The sequence below is a fragment of the Cyprinodon variegatus genome, unplaced genomic scaffold, assembly GCF_000732505.1.
Source record: "Cyprinodon variegatus isolate N-32 unplaced genomic scaffold, C_variegatus-1.0 Scaffold690, whole genome shotgun sequence".
NCBI classification, from domain to species: Eukaryota; Metazoa; Chordata; class Actinopteri; order Cyprinodontiformes; family Cyprinodontidae; genus Cyprinodon; species Cyprinodon variegatus.
Window position 1 is genome coordinate 68,567 of NW_015151143.1, and position 16,054 is coordinate 84,620.

At 38.1% G+C, this 16,054-nt stretch overlaps 1 protein-coding gene across 6 annotated transcripts in view; it reads left to right on the forward strand.

Annotated features, from left to right (window-relative positions):
- Nucleotides 1-16,054, forward strand: part of map7 (microtubule associated protein 7) — a 38,506-nt gene that overhangs the window by 8,556 nt on the left and 13,896 nt on the right. For 3 of the 6 annotated variants that reach the window (XM_015394516.1, XM_015394517.1, XM_015394518.1), the window contains exons 2-7: nucleotides 11,506-11,649; nucleotides 11,766-11,843; nucleotides 12,301-12,464; nucleotides 13,686-13,803; nucleotides 14,507-14,617; nucleotides 15,069-15,164. In XM_015394516.1, coding sequence (XP_015250002.1) covers nucleotides 11,506-11,649; nucleotides 11,766-11,843; nucleotides 12,301-12,464; nucleotides 13,686-13,803; nucleotides 14,507-14,617; nucleotides 15,069-15,164 — 711 coding nt within the window. Of the gene's footprint in view, nucleotides 1-6,024; nucleotides 6,175-11,505; nucleotides 11,650-11,765; nucleotides 11,844-12,300; nucleotides 12,465-13,685; nucleotides 13,804-14,506; nucleotides 14,618-15,068; nucleotides 15,165-16,054 lie in introns of those variants that run through there. The other 3 variants (XM_015394521.1, XM_015394522.1, XM_015394520.1) reach the window with 2 other exon arrangements.

The window sequence follows — 16,054 nt, forward strand, 5'->3', positions numbered from 1 at the left end:
GTCAGTTCATCCAGATTACCATCCTGCCTTCCAATATTATTTCTGTCGGAGCAGCTCAGACCCCCACATACCGGCGGTGCGCTGTCAGTAGGAATCCCGTTCAACAGCAGCCTATGGCCCAGTCGCCTCCTTGCGGTTCGCTGCCGCAGCTGGAAAGTGGCTTTCACCGACGTAATCCAAACGGCAGGCACCACGATAATAAAAGCGAACATATTTTACCGGCAGGTTTCAGCAGTTTAAATTAATTTAGGTGTTAATAAACTGTTTCAGAGGAGTGATAATCAGCAATGTGTCTGTCTACCTGCCAGCTCCCATATCAACTTCTCTGACTGGTTGATGCAGCGCGTCGAGCAGCAAAAGTTCAGCGCGTCAGATGCATAAACACTCCCGACGCGCTGCTTCAGCTACTCAGATGCGCTGCGCCTGCTGCTCAAAACACGCTGCAGGACCTTTTGCCGAGCCTTGTCGCGCATCAACCATTGACTCTGCATGTTAACAAGCTGCTCCTGCTGTGTTTGGTGTGAACGCAGCTCAAGCGTCTATCTACTCAGCTGTCTCCCACCAAACCTTTAGGGGGAGCTCTACATATCACCCCTAGAGTAGGGACAAAGAAGAATGCTAGCTCTGGTTAGCTAGTTGGCTCACAGCAGTAGGAGCTTCTATTGAAAGATGGGGCTTTGTTGGCTCTTTATTTCAGCTCTGCAGGAGTTGAGCCCAGTCTCCTCATTAGTTCTGCAGCTTAAATGACACAAATAAATGTCAAAATGTGTGAATTCGGTACATTTATTCTCCGTCTCGCCTGCTGCTTTCATGTTCTGGTGCTAAATTAAAATTAGCCTCTTATTCTTTGATTTCCAATTTTGACTTCCCCCTCTGGCGGTTAGGAAATACCAACAGAAAAGCTACATCCTCTTATAAGCTGCATAGCTTATAAGAAGATGTCTTCCAACTATATTTTCCGGCATATGGTCGGAAAATATGGTAGCTTAAAATATTAATTAAAAAATAGATTTTAGCACCAATAATCAACCGGAGCAATTTATAACCTTTCAGTTCTCCCAGAATCTTTACATTTTTTATTTTAAATGCCCAGTCCGTCAACCATAAAAATAAACTGCTTAATATTAGTGAAGAAGAATCAACAGCAGAGTGCCCAACCATCTGTTTGTGGTGTGGTATTTGTTATTAAAAATATAAGAAACAGCATGGAAATATTAGCCTGACGTAGTCCTACTCAATTCTAGTCATAATATGAGTCTGATACTGCTCCATAGAGCTGTGATTATGGGGCGTGTTTTGAACGAACCAGGAAAAAAAATGCCTCTGCACTCAATTGGATAGACCTACAACCAATAAGAGCAACGGAGTGCGTGACGTATGTTAAGCGACAAATAGTTGTTGTTAACAAAAATCAAAGCGTGCAGTTGCACGCCTATAATAAGAAGATGAGCCTTGATCGCGTTTCTCTGTTCCTCTTTTGAAATTAATTTGCTGTCGACATCTTCTAGAACAGACCTAATAGCAGAATCTACACACCTCAACTCTCCGGCGGCAGCCATTGTTGTTGTCACCCAAGCGCGCTTTGGTCACATGGTTGATTACGTTACTGTTGATCATCTGTCCATCATCGTATAAAGCCCGCCCTAACAATTTGATTGGATCGCCAGAGAGTGGGCGATCATACTCGCGCTACTATGGAGCAATGCCAGACCGAACTTCCCGACCTCAAACCTTGTGGGCGGGACTAAGTTCGGAATGGCACCCAGGCTATGGAAATATGGGAATACATAAAAGGAACTGTTTTATACAGAGATACATCTTTGTTTAATTTATTGTAAATTTATTTTGACAGAGAATTTAAGCTGAATTTAAGTTTTGGAAATACTTTTGGATTGTAAATAAATTCCTGCTGTGCCTGCCTGAACGGAAGCATTGTGTCTGAGCTTCTTTCATTCAGCTGTTTTAAGGCCGCAACATATTCATGGTGTTTCAGTAAAAGTTCCAAAAATATCCTCTGGACTTGGTTTCCAAGATTTGAAGACGTTTCGCCACCTCTCCAGGAAGCTTTCTCAATTCAAATGTCTGGATCTGCAGTGAGTTTGAGTCTTATATAGACAAAGCCTTGTATACAATTTTTTTTTTTTCTGTAAATCTCTCAAAAGGTTGGACCAACACGTGTCTTTGAATAGTGTGAATTTACACAAACTGCATAGCTATCTAGCAGGAACCAACTCATGGCTGTTTTCTGTTGTAGTGAACTAACTTGTTTTCTCTTTAAATGAAAGACGTGGGTGGAGCCATGAACCATGTGCTCTCTGGACTCCTTCCAAAGAAATGTCTCCAGTGCTTTGAAGTTGTAGCATCAGAAACTGCATTCATTGCTACACTGTCTACCTGTCTCACTACTACTCCTGCACTGTGTCACCGGTCCACGTGCTGCTGTTGTCAGGGAAACCCATTACGTTGAACAGGCTCATCTTCCACTACCGGATCTGCCCTAAATATTTTATTAATTCTCCTGACCCCTTTTTATCCCCCTCTTTCCTGGGTTTGCATCTTCTTACAGTAGAAGAAATGCTCTGTGATGTAATTTTCCTTACAAATGTGTACATTAGACCTAACCAGTGGGGGGGTGGAGTGGGGGGAAAGCTAAGAGAGCAGAGGCAGCAACCTATTGAAGAGTGCAGGAGTCAGTTGTGTGTTTCTTAAGGACCTCCATCATGTGGATTAAGTTTTCTCCTCTAAGCCACACCAGGAGTGCTCATCCTCATCCTCATCCTCACTCTCTCTCTGTGCCAGGCTCACTGGTACAGCGCTCCGTTTGTCTCCTGCTTCCGACTCCTTCATCCGCACTGCACTGGGCTTATTCTTGACTCATCATTTTTGCCTTTCTTTGGCTTTCCTCAACATTTTCACCTTTTAGTCTATCCTCTTATTTGCCTTTTAGCTTTAAGGTACCCCGATGAGCATCGATGTTTGTATTTACCTGTATAATGCCTACATCATCCTGAAGAGGATACCTTTTAAGGGGTGACTCTGACCTCCACACTCCTCTGCCACAATTCCTTAGCAACTTTGGGTGGGGTGGGATGGGCAGGGCTCGGGTGAGTTAGCCCCGAGGCACCAGCTGCTGCAACAGGGCAGGCAATGCCGGATAGGAAAGCAGCAGGAGGAGGCGGAGGAAGTGGCTCATCCAGAGACAAGTGGAGGCTGAGGAAGAGAAGCAGTCGGCTGACGATACAACCACTGTTTACCATCACTGAGGAAGAGGAGGTACAGAGACACAGGCAGGCTGGCAGGAGGAAGAAACAAGGTATGAAGGAAATGAGGCTGAAGGCTGTTTTGTGTCATGAGGCAAGTTTGGTTGTGCATAAATGTACCTAAATTAGGGTCATTATCTAGGACAGAGAGTTTATAATTAAACAGAGGAAATTCAAGCTTCTCTAGAGAGTCAGGGCTGCAGGGGGTCGGAAAATTAACGCATCAAAGTTTTCTGGACTTTTTTTTTCTTGTTTTATATTTGTACTTAAAATGAAGATGTTGCACTGTGTTTTATCGCTCAGCATGGCTTGGTTCATCCTGCACTTTGCAGACACATTTGTTGCACAGGGCCTGGGATAATGGACAGTTTTGTTTGTGCAAGAAAAAAAATTCAGCTGAGGATGCAAGATTAGGTCCAGACAAGGACGGCAGAGATGAGAGCGAAGGTGCACTGCGCTTCACTTGCGTATGTGGCTATAACACATTGGTAAGCTCAGAGGTCTATCAACACGTCAGCATGGGAATGCAGTCGTAGCCGTAAGAAATATGCAGTGCTGGGACTTTCCCTTTAAACTTGGCTGGTCTTCAAAGCTTAAGTGTTACTTTTTAGGAGGAAGCTAGATCGACAGCTTTTACCTGTTTCTGTGGAAACTTGCGGTCAGATGGCAGCTAGGAGACTGAAACACAAAGAAAACAAGGAAGAATGATTTATTTAGAGACTTTGATGTTTTATAAGTCTAAAACCAGACTGTATCAAATGCTGTAACTGCTAAGAAAGGATGCCTTCTACATGTGAAATATTTAACTTAATTTTATATTCTTTGTCTTCTGCACTTATATACTGTAGATTATTTGCTTTAATGTGGGATCCTTTTAAGCTCTGAATAGTCTCTCTGTAGCCATACCTTCAGTTGTGCATGACTAATTTGAATATAAGTTATTGCAGTTTTCTTATGAAGCAACTCACTTGAACCTTCAATAATGGATAAAAATAAGGGGAATGAACTCTGTAGAGATGGCTGTGAATCGTTGCACTGAAATTAGCAAAAGTTCACTCATCTCTTCTTTGAGTAATATTGATTCAGTTTATTTATAAACCTTTTCATACCCACTTTCTTCTTCCACAGAAATGTATTGCTTCTGTGAAACTTTTGGTAATGGCATTGTTTGCTTTCTTAACAGTCTATATGAAGATATAAAAGGCTAAATACAGTGAAAGCTTATTTTAAAAATCTGTTAGATGGATGGAAAATGTAAACATGCACCCAGAACAAATTCATGTGTCCCAACCATTTTCCAGATGTGAATTCACTTGAAAGTGAACAGGAAAATGTTAAAATTGCTTTTTACTCACTCTCCATCCTTTTACTGGTCTTGTCGATTTCGCGAACAAGAATTGGCAAACCTTTTAGTGAACCCCCAACACACTTTCATTTGTAAATGCTGCAAAGTGGGATTCATAAAAGTGAATTTATGTCATTTCAATTCAGTTATGTCCTGCAATTTTGTGGTATATCAGAAAAAAAATCTCAATAAGATGTTTATGATTATAAGGTATAACCTAAATCTTTCATTATATATTGAAGGTTAAACCTGCTCAGCCTGTATTAAATTTATTTAAAGGTATAGTGGAGGATTTTCAGCAATTTTTGAAAGACCTGCCCTCTCCACTTAAAAAAAAAAAAAACAACAACAAAAAACACATGCACAACCCTTTACCCGCTCCCGAGATGGAACGCCACTTAAACGTGTGTGAAAGCATACACAAGCCTATTTCTCCTCGTTCATGCTCTGTTTAAAAGTTGCTGTTTGCATCCCTTATACAAGCTTGCTTTCCAAACGAAGATTTGCAATTTTTCCCACTATGTCAGACTTACCACTTAAGTGAAAATGGGGACCAGCACGTAGGACAGCCTTATGTAAACATATCACCAGAATGATTGACAAATAGGAGGACCACTTATTTTGATGATGCACCTGGAAAAGGAGCATCCACTATACCTTTAACGTGACCTGTACGTTTAGTGTCACAAAATTTGTATATGTTTCCAAAGTGGCTGTGCTCCCTGTACCACCAAATATAATACTGTCCCTTATTAAGTAGTAATATCTGAGATGTTCTATAACAAAGATAGGATAACGACATTTCAGCAGGATTGTTGCTTTATGTGCGACCCCAGCATTTTTTCTTCCAATCGAGCTGAAATATGTCTGCACACGGAAACAAACATAAAAGTCCCTATTCTTCCACCTTTCATCCAAACCTGAAAGCCCATCCTAGATCTATAAAGGAATGCTTCCAACCCTGCCCCCTTTGCCTCTCTGTTGGTTGGAGGTTATAGTTTGGCTTAGCATTAGCAACAGCTAATCCTCTCAGGCTTCAGGGAAGGAAGGAGCTGCACACTGTGTCTGCCTGTTACCCACTGGCCTGGACGGCAGAGCATTAATCGCCAACTCTGACCGTTTAATCTGACCGGCGATAAATGCAGATAGACTGGGGGCGGGGAGGCCGTGTAGAGAAGCAGACACAGAGAGCAAGAGGAGGGAGGGGCAGATTAAACAGTCACACTCACTTATATCTCTCTGTCATACATTCCCATGCAAAATGCATAAACACATGCACAGATGCACACTGGGACAAAAGGACTTGGACCTAGGAGTCAGCAGCCATGACACCAACTGACCTCGCTCATTTTTCATTCTAAATAAAGAGTGGGATGGGATTGTTTTTATTTTGGCTTCTACCTGGAGTTTGGGATCCTTATTTTAGCCCAAATTCAGCCATGAAGAATGTTTTCAGGAAGTAGGAACCCAGCTCTCGGCCCTTTGATTCATCTAGCTGGAGTGGACTGCCCATTCAGGGTCACAGATCCCTCGCTTCGATTGACACATCTAAAATTATGAACAGCTCAGGTAAATCTTTGTTGTTTGGCCACTCCGGAGGGTCTAGGTTAAATAATTTACCTTGCATTTTTATATTGAAAAAAAGAAATGTGGAAAAGAGGTATTAAAGGCATGCTCTTTAGGATAAGGTTGGGTTATAGTATGATCGGAACTACAAAAATGCAAACATGTTTTTCTCCATATTATGATTTTAGTCCTTAAAGAAAATCAATATCCTTATAAAATTTTGTGTTTTTACATAATTTACAATATCAAATTTCAGGGCTTGTGGGGGAAAGTAAACCTTGTACCTCAATTAAAGAAAGACATGTATTTCTTCTACATACAAATACTGTTTGGTCGTAGTGAGATGATGTTCAGGTACATTTTAATATGAAATGATAGACCGATGGGAGGTTTGACCAACTTAGTTGATTTTTACAAGACAAAACAAATACAGCTGAGGATACAGCAACCGAATATAATTTTCTTGAAAGAAATCTTGAAATGTGGTGTTTAGTTAACTTAAATTGTCAGTTTAGACATCTAAAAAATAGTGTGATTAAATCCAGGTCTTTCTGCTCAGTACCCGGAGTTCTAAAAAAGCCCTTTCTCCATTGTGTTGTGTAATGTAGTTCATTGCATAACCGAAATAGCTGAATTATTTTAGATATTTTTTTAATGTTCAAAGTTTAAGGGCAGCAATGACAGGTAAACCTAGTTATAGCCTTTATTGTTAGTAGGTACAATGAGCCTGTGTTGGACATTTACTATGTTTGCGAATGCTGTTAAACAGCTGGCCAGTATGGACAAGCAAATATAATTCAGGCTATCTGACATTTGTTGACTTAATGTCCTATGCAACAGATGGGTGATCAGTTGAAACAATAGGGGTCAATGATTACTTCTAAATACACTTTTTTTTTTAACCATAACTATGTTTTTTTGTGTGTTTCAAATGGCAAAGGGGAACATCTTGGCTCTTATTTATCAATTGCCTTCTGTTTATCAGAAATCGGGTTTCAGGGGGTAATGAGTCAAAGAGGGAAAACCTGATATCCCCTCACTATCTAGACAGGCGGGAAATAGAACTGATGTGCTTTATGAACTACAAAAGTTTATGCCTGAAACATCTGAAAAGGTGAAATTAAATTTTTGAATTTATAATTTATTTTGTCCCACTCTCCATCCATCCATCCATCCATCCATCCATCCATCCATCCATCCATCCATCCATCCATCCATCCATCCATCCATCCATCCATCCGATGGGAAGCTTTACGCCTCTTCCCGAAGTTATGTATGTGAATCTGTTTGCAACAGCAGAGTTGGTATGCACCTTGATAAGTTGAGTGCATTGCACCTAACAAAGCTGAGCATCCTGTTCTGCATGCTGCACCAAACATGATTTTTAATATATGTGCGGCAGTCTTTAACTTCTTGGTGCGTTCGCTCATCAAACGGAATTTTTTTTTCTTTCTTTTTTTTTTTTTTGGGCTTCCTAATCCTGTTGAAACTATTAGATTGGGACTGACTTTTCCAAACCTAAATACCTTAATACAGGGCTCTTTAATGTTTTCCACACCAAGGACCCCTAAACTGATTGCAAGATGGAGCAGGGACCCCTAAATATATATATATATATATATATATATATATATATATATATATATATATATATATAATATAACATGCAATTGTGTTATATCAAACTGGTCCTATAGTCACTCTACCACATATGGAGTAATGCAACAAAAGTAATTTCACCCTGGGATTATTAAAGTATTTCTGATTCTGATTCCTGGTTGATGGGACAGGTGCTGTGAATGAAACGGCGCCCAACTTGAAAGGGCTCCTGTGTGTTGTTGAATGTGTGCATTGATGATTGAAAGACATCTACTGTACTGCCTCCATTTATCTGTTAATTACAGTGTGTTGAATTCATGTTAATGTGTGTTTAAAGACATTTCAATTAGTGGATAAAATTTCAGGTGGAATATAAAATAAAAGTTTCATCAAATGTAACCTGTTGAAGACCTCCGCCTTAATACATACATCATATTGTATTCAAGTGCCTGCCTGGAAAACTTAGTACTAGTTTTTGTCTTGTAAAAATTATTATCCAATGAAGTTTAGGGGTCTAACAAAGAATGTGTCATCCCTGGTGAAAACAAAGCTTAAGGAGCACAGTTTTTTTATTAATTAAAACAAAAAAAAGCTTTTTACAACCCTTTGAACTATGAAAATGCCCAATCGTTTAAGGGTTTTACAGATTTCATAATGAAAGCTATATAGGAATATATTTAATATATTTTCTATAAATAGAAGGCTTCTATGGAAGAGCTGAATCAGCTGAAACATTTTTATCCTATCTGGCTCAGGCCTTTCCTAGAGAAGAAGGGAATGCATTTGAATAGGGCACCGAACAATGTTTAATCAAAGCTCTGGAAATCCATAAAACTAGGGTGGTTTGCTGTGTTTTTTTTTTTTTTTTATATCAGACTTGGAATTGCCCTCAGATATGTGATTATGTACACTTAATTATTAATCATTAAGCATAAAGCAATTTTTTAATCTCAAGTCAAGATAGATGACATTACATGGATGGAAGTCAAATATTGCACTGTGGGAAATGATCCTTTCCTGTTTAAACAGATCTTTTATTTAAGGAAAAATGATTTTCAAGTCCTGGTGCTGCTTTTCTTGTTGCAACAATAGTCATTAAGACCACATCCACCCGAGGAAGTGCAGACCTGTAAGCGCTTGTGTACACACCTCTGCAGCTGCCCCATAGACAGTGACATACAATACCCTGACAACTATGACCTCATGTCTTTTTCTTTTTTTCCATTCTGGTTGTAAGTCATTGTAAAACAATAAGCCTTATTGTGGGGCGGAGCCAGCAATGTTTGGTTTATAGCTTTTAGTTTAGTTTAGCTTCATTTATTTGTTTTTTTTACTACCTAAAAAGCAAGAAATTATAACAACTTCAAAAGCAGAAAAGTAATAAATAGATGTGACAGCATGGTAGGAACCAGTACTGCTTAAACTATTAAGTAGACCATGCTAATACAATTAGAAATTTAAATATTATAAAAACATATATTAGTATAGGTTAAAAATATTATTAAAACTAATAAAAAAGCTAAGATAACATTTTTAAATACAATGAAACAAGCAGTTCTATTAGATGTTAAAACTGGTTAAAGAAAGGAAGAACAATATTTCATATAAGAAGGGTGATTCTCCTGTCTAGTAATGTTTAAGTAATTTTTAAAACCAATCAGTAATTCAACTGTTATGTGTCTCACTTTATCTACAAGAAACTGATTTCAAGTATATTTAGCCACTTTACAGTCTTTGTTTTGGATGTATGACATTATCCAGGAACAAGGGAATAGATCAGGAGCTCAGAGAAACTTTGTCAAACATTAGAGATCTGCCACTGGTGGAGTCAGATATGAGATCTGAACTTTGCTCCCCTTCCACTTGTGTTATGTGTAATTACTTAACAAGCCGTCATGTTCCTGAAAAGATAGGCTGATAATGTTGTAGTCTTTCATTTGAGTCAGAATTAGTGGAAGCTGTTGGATTGTGGTTTTTCCTCCTTCTAAAATATTTCTGTCAAATTCCTTTAGTAATATTTATACATAATCCCAGTGCCTTTGTCTGGCAGTTATTCAGAAAGAGGTGAACCAGTTTTTAGGTTTAGGGGCAATCCTTTTTTGACAAATAAAGTCAGGTTTATTTCAGGATGATTTTTATTTTTCGCTGATAAATTTATAGAATAAAGCAAAAAAAGAAAAACAGCTGCAAGGATGTAAAAAATTGCAATGGTTGCCTTTCTTTCCAGTCATTTACATCATCAATAACATGTAGATATTGCTGCATTAGTGAAAAAATACTGTATTTCTCACTGTAATCTTAAATTGATTTTTGAACTTCACATCCATCCATCCATCCATCCATCCATCCATCCATCCATCCATCCATCCATCCATCCATCCATCCATCCATCCATCAATCCATCCATCCATCGCATAACAGGCCAATTTAGANCCATCCATCCATCCATCCATCCATCCATCCATCCATCCATCCATCCATCCATCCATCCATCCATCCATCCATCCATCGCATAACAGGCCAATTTAGAGACAACCAGAACATAAAACCAACCAACACTTTCTTGTTCATTTTATTGTCTAGTTCCACAACTAAAAAATGACTGACAACATCTATATACTGGCAATTTATTAAATATGGCAATTCCCAAATTGCAGAATCGCACAATTTTTGGTTACATTTTAAAACATTTTCTCACCCTAGGCCTTAAAGTGGAGGTGTTAAGCTCCCAATTTACCAAGCATGATTTACAATTAATAGATCAGTCTGGAGTTTCTTTACTAATGGTAGTGTGCTGACTGTTGATCAGCCAAAAGTTAAAGAATAGGAGCTAGTAACAGGAGGTACGGGCTACAATTTGATGAGGTCAGACGGACCCCATTATTTAAAGGAAATGTACACTGTTTAGGAAAAATGACAATGTTTAAATGAAATTAACGAACAAATAAAGAGATTTGATATTCCTGCGGTTAGTCATTGAGAAGCATTTACACAGAAAGCACTCGTTATTAACTGTAATACATCAGGAAATTATATCATTATCATCTCATTTTTTAAATAGGAATGCAAATATTTTATTTTTTTGGTACATTCTAAGATAAAATCACTTATCTAGTAACATGACTTCAGTGCCTTTAGTGCCACTGAAGAGATGCAGTTATGGTTCAAGGCTTTTGTTCTACGGTTTCTCTCTGTTCTTTGACACAGTGTTCTAACTGCTGAAAAAAAATACATCTAATTCAGTTGAACATACAGCATTTGTGCTTCTTTTACTTTTGTTTTAAAAAAAGATGTTGAGTTGGAGCAAATAATCAGCCTGTGTAAGGCCATCCCTGCTGGTATTGGCCAATCGAGACAAAATGTTCTGATTCATAACTACACATCACTTTAGGAACCAATGAAAATCCAGTAAAAGTTTTATTCATTCATTTTAAACGGTTTATATCAGATTTTTATCTTATGATACCGTAGATCCAGGCTAGAAAAGTTTAAATTTTTTTTATTTTTGAAATGTATTGGCATAAAAAAAAGGATGTAATTATTAAAGTGACAATCCAGTGTCTACTAAAAAAACACCATCCTGTTGGAAGTATGTGGAATTTGGAGGAAAAAGTTGTACAGCCTCTTGTGGTCAGGACCTTTCTGCATGACGGATCCTGAAACAGTTTTCAGTTTTAATCTACTTTTTTCCACTTTCCTCCATGTTTTATGCTGCTCTGTTGTGTTTCCTTCTAGCATCCTTCTCCCAGTACAAGTCAGAGGATGGTACCGTCTCTTCAGCATTTGGGCAAAACTACTCCCACACTGGGACACCAATACCCACTCCAATTCCTAACCGTGCAACCTCCAAAAACACAAGTAGTTATGCTGCCAAAACAGGTAAATAAATTGTGAATTAAATGCTTTTTTCTGACAGGAAAAATCTAACAGTTTCTGCTATTTTCTTTCCATTTAATGGGAAGACTTGCTAACAGTACCAGTGAATTTTGCTTCAGAGTCGTTGCTCTTTAACAAGATTGATGAGAGACAGAGGCTGGCCCGTGAGCGCAGAGAGGAGCGGGAAAAACAGAACGGTGAGCACTCTTTATCTTCTTGTGTTTTAAAGGTTTCCAAAGGAAAATTGATGTTTAAGGCAATCCAATGTGGATCCTGTGTTTTCTCTCCTGACATTTTGTGGCTGAACTTGGCCAGCAGCTGTGAAGTACTGGCCTCCCTGGATGTTACATAAAGTCCAGGGTGAACCAAGGTACCCAGTTGCCATGGATTCCACCTTACATAAGGTGGCAGTCCATCGGGCAGGTTTTAGTAAGCTGAAAAGTCAAAAGCTGTTTGTTATATATCCTAAATATACTTATATGTAAGTAAAGGATCTGGTTTCATCTAAGGAGCTCATGGATTTACTTTGTTTCATTCTCACATGATTTGCATTTGACCCTTCACATCGCTCACATATGCCTGTTTGCACGGGTGTCTATGGGAATTTAAAAACGCATGTCAAATTGCAACTTGTCTGTGTGTTAATTTACGCAGCTGCCAAAGAGGCCCAGTGGCAGGCAAGAGAGGAGCGAGCCAGGCAGCACTATGAGAAGCAGCTGGAGGAGAAGAGGAGAAAACTGGAAGAGCAGCGAATAAAGGAGGAGAAAAGACGGGCTGCCGTGGAGGAGAAGCGACGACAGAAACAGGAGGAGGACCGAGTATGCATTGGTCTTTTTTCATTCTGTTTCTTTTAAAGCCTGAAAAGCCTCTTAAAAGAATTAGAAAATAACAGTGGTGACTGTTGAGGAGTCATAGGGTATGAAAATCTGCCAAGTTATCAAATATTGTTTGAAATCCCATCAGATCTTGCTTAATTGGAAAAAAAAAAGTTTAATTTATTTAATGCCTGTATTCAGATGGAATTAAGACAAGTGCAGAAAATAATCCTTTATCCTCCAAAATTAATAACATTCACTGTAAACTGTACCAATTCCCATTTATTTATAAATGGAAAATTGGTGCAATTTGGAAATATAAATACAATATGGGAAGTATAAATAAAGTATACCTATTCAGAATTAATACTAATAAGCTCATATATTTCAAATGCATTATCTGAATAGCATAATAATCAGGGTTACCTTTATGCAATTGAAACAATAAACTGTATTTATCTGAAATAAATGCACTCAGTAGTAATACTATTAAGTATACTTTATTAATACTAAATTCATAAACCTGATGATTGTGTTTTTCAAATAAATAACTTTATTATACAAATCAGTATCCATTATGTGAGGTATATTTAATAGGTTTGTGTAAAAATTGTCTAAAAAAAAAAAGAAAAAAAAAGAAAATGGGAATCTTTTATTAAATTAAAACAAAATAAACCTTTAAAAATAGGTGGAATATTTTTGATAGTGTAAACATCTAAGAAAGGCTTCACAACTTATTGACTTTGACTACATGTTCTACAACATTTAATGTATTTTCTAAGATTTTAATGTTTTTAAAACATTTTGGATTACCACTGGGAGTTCTAATTACCCTGGGGCCGCTGTATGTAGCATCAGATTTTTATGAAGTTAAAACCAGTAAATACCTTCTTTCATGTCATTTGCTTTTTCTCTCTCATCATGAGGGTTTCCTTTCTTTCTTTCTCTTTTATGTATATTCGCTGAAAACAAATTAGGTTAAGATCAAAAAGGAGCTCCAAATGAATGCTATAAAAAAGGTCTTAATTGATTGCAAGGCTGAAAATAATGCCACCTTTATATAGACTATGGGTTAAAGGATTTGGATATGTAAATAGTGCTCTCCATACATCTAGATATTAACTTTTAAAGTATAACACATATTTCACTGCCAGCCACTAAACAGATTATGCTCAAAGCGTGAAAAGTTGCCACACTGAGGATTTTCTCCTGTTCTTACTGAAGGCACGTCATGAGGCGGTGATACGTCGCACCCTGGAGAGGAGCCAAAAAACCAGACCAAAGCAAAACCGTTGGTCCTGGGGAGGGGTGCTGCACAGCAACACTACCAGCATACCAGCCGGTACTGAGACACATCTCACACCTGCACCGGCCCTATACAAACACATCCAGCTCTCCCACAGAAATTCCCTTTTAAAACTTTGAACATTGTTTGATTTTGTGTCTCTGGCAGTAGACTACTATGGATGAAATCATTCCAGCTCGTCAGACATGTTCTTTAGTGTTTATTTTTGCACTTTTCAGGTTGGCTGCCTTCTGTTGTTACTGCTTACTCACACCCTTCTCCACCTTTCCCTCTCTTTCTCTCTTTTGTTCTCAAATTCCACCTCTCTCTTACCCCTCTACCTGCTCTTTGCTCTCCGATCTCTTCCTGTCTTGGTTCAGGTTTGGTCGAGTCTGCTTTCCTCTGTCCACTCGACCTTGCTGGACTGGAGCACATGCAGAGTGCTTTCAGTTTCTACCGCAGATATGGATTAACGTCCCACTGTGAATATTATTGTTCTCTGTCTGTTAGAGAGCTAGGAATAGAGTGCTAGCAGTAGTACACATGTAGACAGATGGATTTGGTTAGCAGCCCTCCAGGTGTTGTCTGAAGTTGTATGGCAAGGACAGAAATGTTTTGTTTAGCACTAATTTGTTTATTTTTACTACCTGTTGGTAGTTTTACCACTTAGAATTAACCCAAGGTGTAGAAACCATTAGACTACTAGCTTTCAAGTCCTCATGTTTGCTATCAACATTTTATTTTTTCATTTTGACTCTAGATGCTGACAGAAGGTCAGTTTCCACTGTTAATTTATCCAAACATACGGACCCCATCATTACCAAGCGGCTCTCCTCCTCTTCTGCCACCCTGCTGCACTCACCAGACAGAGGTAATGAAAGAAAACGGGATTTCTTATATTTTCTTTCCATTTTGATGAATGTTCTCATTTTTATTGCTTTTAGAATAGAGGGTCATACATAAAAATATGGTTTGTAGGATTGCACTGGTCAGGATTTCTATTGCGGTCCCTGAGCTCCAGCAGATGAATGTAGATAAAGGGCAGAGCTGGTTTGGTCAACCGGAACTGAAATTCCTTTGGTGCAAGTTAAATTTTATTAATTTAGCACAATTACATTGTCTTCATAGCTGGTTTAATTTATCCCATATGGTTCTTTACTGTAGAGTGATATGTTTTGGACAAATAGATGTGATTAAAATGTCTCCCAAGGCTATAAACGTAGCTAAGGTTTCCTGAACTGTTAATCAATTGTTTTTATTTTTCCTAAAGCCAAGCTCACCACGATGTTATGTATTTTTTGATGTTTATTTGTTGCTGACAGGCTTACAGATGAGAACAACTTCCACCCCTGTTATGAGCAAAGCTCTTTCCAAACCCCGCCTACATCAGGGGAAGACCACGCAGCACAAAAACCCAGGTTTCACTTAGGACACTTCTGGCTCCTTTTAATGCAATGTCCAGCACAGGAAAGATAACAGGCTGAAAACTGTGAATAAACACGAAAGTGTTTGTTCAAAATTCCTTTGCTTACCAACTGATGTATTTGCTGGTTATGAATGCATTACAATTCACAACAGTTCACCATTTAGTGGAATTGGCCACATGCTTCTAATTGTGCATTTAATCATCAGGTTTTGACTCCAACCTAAGCCTTTTGTAATACTCTTATGTAGAATAATCTTTTTGTTTTGTGTGAATGCTCTTATGCATCCTGTCTAGGGAGAACAATACAATTTCTTAACAAAAAGTTTACCTTTTAAATTGGCTTTAATTCTATATTGCCTTACCAAGAAACAAAATAAACAATACTTTGGTGTAATTAGTTAAACTGCACAGTAAATTGAGGATTCATTCCTTCAGTTTTCAGCCTATATTATCTTTTGCTTGCAAAGGTATTGAAAGCTTTTTTTTTTTTTTTTATCCCATTAGATAACTTCTCTTTTGCATATTTCAGATCAGGAAACATCTTGATGCTCAATCAAAGATAAGCTGAGTAAAATTGAAAAATATTTAATTTAGAATTGATTTATCAAGATAAGTGAACAATATTAACCTGCGTAACTTGTAGAATCTAGACGACACTCACAGTAAACAGCAACTGTATGACAACATAAGAACAATAAGCAATACTAAAAAAACGGAAGAAAAAAGGGAATATACAACGAATGAGCCCCATTTTTTGAAAAGGTTTTGCATAGTCGGTAGCCTGACTGAGAACCATTATCTTCATATAGAGAAAACACAAAAGGGGAAGACAGTTTATTTATAAAGCACATTTCAGTAGCAAACCAAATGAATTTACTGTAC